This window comes from Chinchilla lanigera, unplaced genomic scaffold (assembly GCF_000276665.1).
Source record: "Chinchilla lanigera isolate Chin_1 unplaced genomic scaffold, ChiLan1.0 scaffold00048, whole genome shotgun sequence".
Taxonomy (NCBI): domain Eukaryota; kingdom Metazoa; phylum Chordata; class Mammalia; order Rodentia; family Chinchillidae; genus Chinchilla; species Chinchilla lanigera.
This window is the reverse complement of record NW_004955449.1, coordinates 15,461,138-15,471,713: the sequence shown is the minus strand read 5'-3', so window position 1 is coordinate 15,471,713 and position 10,576 is coordinate 15,461,138. Positions and strand designations below refer to the sequence as shown.

Below are 10,576 nucleotides of genomic sequence, written 5' to 3'. Positions count from 1 at the left end.
GGAAAATCAGAAGATCATCAATACCTACTTTGAAAATCTTTACTCACAGAGGTCAGAAAACACAGAAGAAATGGACAGATTCCTAGAAACGTATGAAGTATGAAGCTGAATCAAAAAGATATAAAAATTCTGTGTAACTCAATGTTAATTAATGAAATAGAAAATGTAATAAAAAACTTACAACAAAGAAAAGCCCAGGTCCTGATGGATACATGGCTGAGTTCTACAAGAAATTTAGAAAGGATTTAATGCCAATACTCTTCAAACTCTTTAATGAAATTGAAAGGGGAGCAATTCTCCCTTATTCAGAGTCTGGGGTGCTAACCATTATACAATGGAACCTCACCCTAACTTATTCCTGGAGGCAAGTATTACTTTGATACCCAAACCAGAGAAAGACCCAACCAAAAAAAGAGAACTATAGGCCAAGCTCCCTAGAGAAGATAGATGCAAAAATCCTCAATAAAATACTAGCAAACTGAATGCAGCAAATCATCAAGAAGATTATACATCGTGATCAACTGGGATTCATCCCAAGAATGCAGGGATGGTTCAACATATGCCAATCAATAAACATAATACACCATATCCACAGAGCTAAAGGCAAAATATCACATGATCATCTCAAGATGGTGAAAAGCTTTTTATAAAGTCCAGCACCCATTCATGATAAAAATTCTACAGAAATAGGAATAGATGGTGTTTACCTTAATCTGATAAAAACCATCTATGACAAACTAACAGCCAACATCATACTAAATGACCAAAAACTGAAAGCTTTCACTATAAACTCAAGACCAAGACAAGGATGTTCACTATCTCCACTTCTATTCAGCATAGTTCTGGAAATATTAGCTAGAGCAATTAGACAAGAGAGAGAGAGAGAGATAAAAGGAATAAGAATAGGAAAGGAAGAAATTAACTTATCTTTATTATCCCATGACATGATATTCTACAAAGAAGACCCCAAAAACTCCACTAAGAAGCTGCTAGATTTAATAAACAAATTCGTAGCATAGCTGAATACAAAGTCATCACTCAAAAATCAATCGCATTCCTGTACACAAACAGCAACCTCACTGAAAAAGAAATTACGGAAACCATACCCTTCACAATAGCATCCAAAAAAAAAAAAAAAAAAAAAGATACTTAGGAATTAATCTAGCAAAGGAAATAAAAGCCCTGTACATTGAAAATTACAGCACTCTGAAAAAAGAGATGGAAGAGGATTTCAGAAAGCGGAAAGATATTCCTTGCTCATGAATAGGAAGAACCAAAATTGTGAAAATGGCCACACTCCCCAAACTGCTATACAGATGTAACGTGATCCTGATCAAAATACCATTAGCATACCTCAGAGAACTAGAGAACACATTCCTAAAATTCATTTGGAAACAGAAGAGACCTAGAATAGCAAAGACAATCCTGGGCAACAAAGGAAAGACAAGAGGCATCACAATCCCTGATTTGAAATTATACTACCAAACTACTCCAATAAAATCAGCATAGTACTGGCAAAACATAAAAAAATAAAAAAAAAATAAAAACAGACCTGAGGGCCAATGGAACAGATTAGAAAATGCAGACATAACTACAAACATACTCAGGCACCTTATCTTTGACAAAGAGGCCAAATATGTTCATTGGAAGAAAGATAGCCTCTTTAATAAATGGTGCTGAAAAAAGTGGCTCTCCACATGATGAAGACTAAAACTAGACCCATGTGTATCACCATGCACTAAACTAACATCAAAATGGATCCAAGATCTACATATTAAAACAGAAACACTAAATCTACTAGAAGAGAAAGTAAGTAGAAATCTTGAAGACTTAGGGATAGGCAGAGAGTTCTTGAACAAAACCCAAACTGCATGGGAGTACTTCAAAGAATCAACAACTGGGATCTCATCTCATTGAAAAGTTTCTGCACATCAAAAGAAATCACTAACAGAGTGAAAAGAAAATCCATAGAATGGGAAAAAATTTAGGCAACTGTTCCTCAGACAAACGACTTCAATCTAGAACATAAAAAGAACTGAAAAAAATCAGGCTCCCCAAAGCCTAAGACCCAATCCAAAAGTGAGCATCAGAGATGCATATATACTTCTCCCCTGAAGAAATACAAATGGCAAATACATATATGGAAAAATTTTCAACATCATTGGTCATCTCAGAAATGCAAATTAAAATACTGAAGTTCCATACCATCCCAGAAAGAATGGCTATCATAAAGAAATCAACCAATAAAAAATGCTGGTGGGGCTGTGGGGAAAAAGAACCCTTCTCCACTGTTGGTGGAAATGTAGACTGGTATAACCATTGTGGAAATCAGTGTGGAGATTCCTCAAAAAACTAGGACAAGAGGTCCCATTTACCCAGCTATTCCCCTTTAAGTATTTTCCCAGAAGAATTAAAAACATCATATCACAATGATAATGTGCACCCATGTTTATAGCAGCACAATTTGTATTAGCTAAATCTTGGAAACAACTCAAATGCCCATCAACCAAGGAATGGATAAAAAAGATGTGGTATTTTTATACAATGGAGTATTATCCAGTTATACAGAAGAATAAACTTGAGGCTTTTATAAGAAAATGGATGCAATTAGAGACCATACTCATAAGTGAAATAAATCAAACTTGCATGTGTAAACATTGTCTTCTCTCTTTAGTGTAAGCAATTAAAAGAGTAAGTAAGATACAAAATCTGCCGTTATTGAGAAAGGGAAAGAAACTGCTCAAAACGAAAGAACAGCTGGGGTGGGGAAAAGAGAAAAGAAGGAAGGGGAAAAAAAATAATATATATGTGTACACACAAGAGAGTTAACATAATTATACTACTAATTTTTCTTAGTCCATTGAAAAGTTTGGTTTGTGCTTATGTTGGTTGATTAATTTTCCATGCCTACATTCTGTAATATGAGTAACTACTTTGAGGAGAACAATATGCAATACATTAACCATTGTTAATTTCTTGTTATCCTATTTTGAAACTCTGTATTTTATTTCTATTTCTTTTTTTATCTTTCTCTCTTTAAAATGAAAAAGAATTTTCTTTACTTTTATATGTAAATGTAAAGTTTATATGCAGAAGCCATCTGAGCACATATGTGGATTGGTGTTGACTGTGGATCTAACAAAATTTGGCATTAGAGATGATCCAGAAGGCTCTGGTGACCAAGGAAGAATTACGATCTGCGTGGGGTCAGCAAACAAGAGTGAGGCCACGCCATGGCCAGACCAGGGCAGCCTGACCCTTGGCTCTCTGTGGAGTGGAAAGAGACCAAACTACGGCAGAAAACGGAGTATATCCTCTGCTGCTGGATTCAAGTTCATAAGATTAGCCATTATTTTCTTTGTTTGGGGACTTTAATTTTGGTATTCCACCATCCACTATGACTTCCCACAGAGAAATAGATAGATTGATTAAAATTTGACTTTGGAATTTAAAATCCATAACGTTTACTGACAGATTGGGCCCTACATGTCAACAAATGAAAATCATGTTAAGGTTTTCAAGCTATTTTTAAAAGTGGAGATAATGCAGCATTTAGGGATGACTTTTCTTAGATGAGTGGTTTCTAAATAATTTAGCCACCACGTGTATGTATTAAAGATGTGTAATTTGCATCACAATTATATCTTATATGTATATAAAAAGTTCCACCTTACTAACAGACATAACTTCTAACTTGTTCTATTGTATTGCCATTATTATTTTATTGTATTACTGTTGTTGTTACTCCACTGTATTATTCTCTTATCTGTTTAAAATATATTGGCTTGAGCCTACTTAATTGATTTTACAGTGATACACGATGAGCACCCTTAATCTGAGAATCGGAAACCCAACAGTTTCTGAGCACTGACAGGTGCGTGAGGGAAGAATTCCGCCCTGACTTTGTGTGACTAGTTGCAGCCCAAACACAGGTGCACTAAAGGTATTGTATTAAGCACGTTCAGGTTATGTTTACAAGAAACGTAAGTTAATTTTGTGTTTAGGATTGGATCTTATTCCCAAAATATCTCATTCTGTGTATGCAAATATTCCAAAATCAGAAAAACAACAAAATGTGAGCCACTCAACCGCGACCATGGTGGATGAAGGATGCCCAGCCTGTAAGCATTACACTCACCTGCTCTCTCCTCCTCCAGAATTGTGCAAAAAACGATATGGAGTTCGTGGAGCTCTCTATAATAGTCGTCCTACCTCCTCCATTCTTTAATCTAGCCACGCACTCACTTTTCATTCCTTGTGTCACTCAGTCAAGAAAGCATGAGTCAAATATCTTTTCTGCTGCAGACGCAGGTGTATCTCGGGCTCCAGGATACAGACAGATGAGTATAACGCCGTGCATTCAGAACTGAGCACTGGGAATGCTGGAATCAGGAAGGAGGGGCACCTAGCGGCAGTGTCCTTGAGAGAGCAGGAAGGGTGGTGGGGTAAAGTCTCCATTTAGACATTCTCTGGTTGGTAGCCCAGCACCCCTCACAATGGGTGCCCAAGAAGGAAGAGCGTCCAGAGACTCGAAGCATGGTCTGGGTAGGGGTGTGCGATGGGCCCACTGAAGTCTTTGGAGAAGAGTGGAGTTGGGTGAAGGGGCGAAGGCTTCACGATGAGGTCGTGAGGTTGTTAAAGACAGGAATGTGGAGGCTCTCAGCCCAGTGCTGTTTTACTGCCAGACAGCTGCTGACTTTGCCAAAGTTGTCAACTCTCATTGTGACACTTTGTAATGACAGCGAATAGCAGACTTAATCCTATGTTTGGAATATGGGATTCTCAAGATCAGTCTCACAAAGAGCCTCTTCTCTCTTTGAAAGCTCAAAATGAGGCGATCGTGTAGTGTTAGAGTTAGGAAGAAGCTAAGTTACCCAGTTGCTCCCATTTACAGTAAGAACGACGAAGTCAGTGACCTGCGCACAGCAGGTGGGAGCCGAACAGGTCTCCTGCCTCGCCAAGGGGTGGGGCTCTGGGAGTCTTTTCCCTCTCTAAGGGTCTTTTGCTGCTTCCAGTGCAGGCCAGAGGAAGGCGCCCTGTCCCAAGGTCACTGTAGAAGGTGGCTTCTTGTGTAGAGGGTTTGGCCAAAGTTGACAGGTTCTGGGGTCTTTTATGGAGTCTTCCTTGATCAAAAAACAAACTCAGTTGGCAGGGGCTTTTGAGAATCACTTTCCCAGCTCTGGATGTCTTCACTTCCCCGGGCCTGGGGAAGAATGCTTAGGGCCAAACCCATTTAATGTGCTATGACTCTAATTTCTTCCTCTGGTAGCTGAAAATGCAGCATTGTAAGAACTGTGGTGTGTATAATAAATCTCCTGAGAAACTCATTACACATGGAAATCCCAGGCCCCACCCTCAGGTACTCCAATTCTTAGCTCTTTGGGGGAGCTCAGACACCTACAATAGCAATATCTGCCTTGGAAATGCTGATATAGGCATTCTTTGGAGCACTTTAAAAAAAAAATGCATAGGGATAAGAGAAAGGGTATGAGTAAACCAAAGACCTGAGCTCCTGAGAAATTCTTTCTTCTAAAATTTCTTTTTTCTTTTTTGTGGTACCGGGAATTGAACTCATGACCTTGCGCTTGCCAGGCAAGCACTGTGCTGCTGAGCTAAATCCCCAGCCCCTCTTCTAAAATTTCTTTTAAGGATCAAAGAATCTTCTTTCAATTAAACCACTGAAACAACTTGGAATATCCCCTCTCCCTCAAACTTCCAGGAAATAACCACAAATTGGCCTGTGGAAGAACAGCATTGTCATGGGAACTGCATGGGAAAAGATAATATTAGAAGTCATTTCACGAGGAGGAAGGATGCAAACTCGGGAAAAATAGCAAATGTCTAAATGACAGTTTTCATGTTCGTCACAAGGTGGCGATCTTTTGCATCAATTTGAAGCGTTCTGTGCGTTATCCATTTCGTTTACTCTCAATATTAACTACGTCATTAGTTTTAAAATTGTGCCTTAATTTGAAAAAGGATGCAAATAAAAATGATTTAACAGGAGAGATTTCAAACTCACATTTCAATCCAATACTGACATATTCTGCGTGGAGGAATTTCATGAGATTTTCATATTAGTTCCCCATAAAAAAGATAAGTATCTGTTTCAGAAAAGGCTGGTAACTTGGCAAAATGAAAAATGTCACTCAAAGAAAGTGTCTTAAAATCATTCCAAAAATTGACTTTTTGAAGAACCAGAAGGTGCAGTTTTGGTCATCAAAAGATAAAGCCACAGCACCTGGTAAAATTTCCTTTTTATTTGGTCTGCTGTCAGGACTCTAAAATGAAAAAGAGAGGGACCAGAAACTCTGGATAAACATAATGGCACAGGGAGGATGTGGACCAAACTTGACAGCAGGTCCGGCTGGTTCAGAAGGGAGGTTTTCTTCCCAGCAAGTCCAGGCGATCTACAGACTTGACCCTGGCTGCCCCTGGGACGGCAGCAAGGGAGAGAAACGGAATGGGTGGAGCAGGAGGCGGAGGAGGGTCGGGGTGGAGGACTCACCGCAGCACAAGGCAAACCAGACCGCACAGCCTTGCGCCTCGGGCAGGCTTAGCAATGGGCAGGTCGCTGCGACCGCAACCTCAAGGGTGGAGCAGCCAGCTGGGGCGAGTTCGGAGGCTGAGGGCACCCTCAGGGATGGGCGGGAAAGCTTCAGGCCAACAGAGAGCGCAGGTGACAAGGTTGTTGAGTTCTTAGCATGCTTTTGGCCACATCTGTTCAACAGCCCGGAGAGCAACCCTGGCCAGAGCCTCACACCAAGGAATTCCTGGACTCAGGTGAATCGGGGACAGTGTGCTTAGGAGGGAGAGAAGCTGCATCCGTGTGTTTCAAGGGCACATCCTACCCTCTTGTTTCTTTCAGCTTCTACTGGAAGAAAAAACCCTGGAAGGCAAGAGGACACCGTGGGAGGCGGCAGCACCTTCCTCTCATTTCCCAGTGTTTCTCCCATTGTGCTCTTTGTCAGGAGAGGAGACGGTGGGAAGGGAAAAGCTCTCGTCAAGAAGAATGACAAGAGAAGTGAGGGGGCCTTGTCTCTTCGAAATCTGGAGTGTAGGAGCGATTCCTGAGGTGTTCCTGTTTTCCTCTTTCTCATCTTCACGTAGGGGCATTGGGGGCTATGTATCCATCGGTGCTCCGGCTGCTTTTCTAGAAACAGGCCTCTTTAGTTCTCAAGTAGAGAAGAGGGAGCTGCAAAGTGAGCTCGAGGCCAGCCTGAACCGCGAACCGCACAGCGAGACCCTGTCCCAGAAAGAAAAAAGAAAAAAAAGAAAGAAAGAAAAGGATAGAAGAGGACAGTATTGCACATGGCAAGGCCCTCAAAGACCTGTAGTTTTGAGGGAGGGCTGTCCTTTGCTTGTTCTCTGCCTGGGTCAGCTCACTGCTGGGGAATTCGGGTGCATTCATAGGCAGCAGCATGTCATGCCTACGCCCACGACCCGTGGAGCCTTCTCTGGTGCTGCTCCGTGGCTGGAGGAGACACTGGCACGGTGACCCCTGGGATCCTCACAGGTAGTCTCCTTGGTAACACCGACTTTCCATTGCAATAAGCAGGGCTCGAGGGAGATCGGCTGCCCATAGCTGGACACACAGAGAGCTCACACCTCGCCCGCTGCTCTGCAGTTGCTGGGCCCTGTTTAACGCCCAGTGCAGCAGGTCAGGTGGAGGCCAGCTGCCTAATGAACCTCTAAATTAAAACCATATCGCACACTGAGCATGATAAATGCCTTATCTTTGGGGTCTGTCTCACTGATGTGGACTCATTAACTTATACAGCACAGTCAGCTCTCAGAGCCAGGAGCAGAGAAACTGGAGGGTTTCAGAAGCAGCTTGTTGATGTTTTTGTTTGCTTCCTTTAACCTCGCATGGTGGACTTCGTGTTGGAAGACTGAGGATTCTGGCCCATGAGGAGCGAGGTTGGCGCTCAGAATGACTATCTGAGGAGTGGGAGCGGGCTTGCACGGCTGAGCCCACTGTGTCCTGGGGCCCTGGGTAATGCTCACCATCGCGCAGGAAAGCAGGGAAGACTAGAGGCTCCCTAGGGCTTGGCCTTGTGACCGAACCTCAGCCTGGAGGCGCTCCCTGCTGAAGCGTCAACACCTCTCCTTCGGCTCAGCGCTGCACACAGAGCTGTGGGAAACGAGAGCTGCCGGAAATGGGAGGTCACCGAAGGTCTGAAGTTCAGTTGAACAATAAATGATAAGGACAATTTACCAATTTTATGATAAGGACATATTTAAACATTTAATTGAAGCTAATAATAAAACTGAATGCACTGTTCTCAGATCAAGCTCAACTCATTGAGTTTCTCATGTTATTAAAAGGATTAAGGATTTCCTTAAAAATAATATTTCCTTTGAAGCAGATGCTGTGTTGACTGGTAGTTAAATTTTCTGAATCTTAGACATTTAGCATCACTTTAGCTAATTAGCTGCACTGCTTTAATTTCCAACTACCGTGCCTTTGAGCTCTGTCTGGCTGCGTTGTGGTTTATTTCTGGACGACGTCTCTCCCTAAAGGCTCACGTGCTCGTGGGTGGGGCTTCGCGGGTGTGATCCTCATCAATGCATCAGTCCGCTGATGAGCTTTGGCTAAACGTGATGTTGGGGGGAGGCGGGTCACTTCCGTGTTCGATCGCGCTCTTTCTCTGCTTCCCACCGCCGGGCTATGCGCTGTTTTTTCTGCCACTCCCCTCTGCCAAACTACCTTACCTTGGAGCCAGTGGACTATGGATTGAAATCTCTACAAACTGTGGGCCAAAATAAACTTCTCCTTCCTTAAATTGTGCTTGTCGGGTATTGTGTCCCGGCGGCCAGAAAGGAACTAAGACAGGCTATCATGTTGATATTAGTCTAACAGGAAATTTGCTAAAAGGCCAATATGTTGATTGCCTTGAGAAAGCTGTGGAATTACCATAGGTAGTATTCCCCTCGCTATAAGTGGGTGACTATATATTGTTCAAACTGAGACACCTCTGAGAATAACAGGAAGCTACATTAACCCTTGTTTCAGAACACGGGTAAACTAGGACCTTCTTACCTATAAGGCAAGTTCTTTTCCTTCCAAGTTATTTCTCAAAAGAAGGGAGATATAGATTTAAAAATATACATGGCTATAAACATAGGTAGTATTGCAGTTCTCACAAAGTTTCTCATAATCTAGGTCATTTCAAGTTCTTTTTTAATAAACAAAAATCACAAAACACTGTATAATGAAGATTCAGTACTCTGAAATTATCCAATTACTGCTAGTTTTACATTTTTCTAGAAAGCAGATAATAGAAATGAGTTTTTAGAAAGAGAAATAGAAATTTGACACAGACTTAGTGATTATTCTGGAGAGTAGCCCCTCAAAATTTCAAATTCTGATGTTGCAAACTCTTAAAAAAACAAAAAGGAAAATGGAAAAATGATTGTTTCGTCAACTTACAGGATAAGTAGAAACTCTTACTATTGAAAAAGTTTATGGTTTGGAAGAAAGTTTTCAGAAACATTATCAAATGTGATTTCAAAAATGGCTGTGTTCCAAATTACTGAAGAGTGCTTTGGACAATTCAGTAAAAGATAAAAAATTTGCCATTGTGATAAGGGAGACAATGAAGTTGGAAAATATATGAGGAGTACGAACAAAACCATTCTGAAATATGATGTTGGGAAACATTCCAGATTAAGCATTATTTTGTATAATATGATTATAAATATCATGTATAATTCAGTTAACAAATTAAATACTATGAGTAGACATTTGAATATTTCATCCATGTCCTTAAAAATTTATATAGTGTATTAAATTGTCCCAAATCTTTTTTGGATCTACTTACAAGGAATCATTTCTGTGTGTGTGTTTTCTTACATCTAGGTCATAGTCTATTTGTGCTGCTAAAACATAATACCTGAGACTGAGTAATACATACAGAAGAGAACTTGGTCTCTTACAGTTCTGAGAGCTGGCAGAATAGATGAGGGCATCCATAGTTCTGGTTGTCTGGTGAGGGTCTTGCCTGTGCTTCCAAGAAGGTGCCTTGAATGCCATATCCTTCAGGGGAGATGAACTCTGTATCCTTATGACGCAGCCAGCAAAAGGGCAAAAGACACAAACTCCATCAAGTCCTTATATAAGGGCCTCTGCTCCCAGGTGTGTAGGTGAAGCCTCATGACTCAGTCACTCCCAAGAGCCACACCTCCTAACAATACTGCACTGGGCATGAAGTGCCAATATAAACTACGGTGGGGACAAACCATTGAAGCCATAGTGCTAGGCATATGTGTACTCACATATAGGTCTGTGTTCTGTGTAGGGGTGTCAAGGCAAGTTCCTGAGGTTAAAGCTGAGGGGAGAAGTAGTTCTCCTGACTTCCTGTCTGGGGAGAAAATTCATCAGAACACCAGGTAGTAGGAAAATTTTAAGCCTGTGTGATATGTCTTTCTTGTCTTGAGCATTGTTGCTATCTTACAGAACCACCATCACATATGCAGTAAGAGATTGAGTGCAAGCAGGTCCTAAAGATTGGTAGTTGACTGCTAGAGTTTTTACAGCCAAAATTCTGTCCTGGCTATGATGGATGGCCAAGAG

General features: G+C 41.4%; 1 protein-coding gene across 4 annotated transcripts in view; it reads left to right on the top strand.

The window, feature by feature from the left end:
* The window catches only part of LOC102012708, a 94,471-nt gene extending 86,136 nt beyond the window's left edge, over positions 1 to 8,335 (top strand). For 2 of the 4 annotated variants that reach the window (XR_001235813.1, XR_262508.2), the window contains exons 5-6: positions 3,812 to 3,943; positions 6,869 to 8,335. Coding sequence is in view for 2 of the 4 variants with exons in the window: in XM_005393397.2 (XP_005393454.1) it covers positions 6,325 to 6,783; positions 6,869 to 7,498 (1,089 nt within the window). In the remaining 2 variants the exon portion in view is untranslated. Of the gene's footprint in view, positions 1 to 3,811; positions 3,944 to 5,612; positions 6,784 to 6,868 lie in introns of those variants that run through there. The other 2 variants (XM_005393397.2, XM_005393396.2) reach the window with 2 other exon arrangements.
* The last annotated feature ends 2,241 nt before the right edge of the window (positions 8,336 to 10,576 follow it).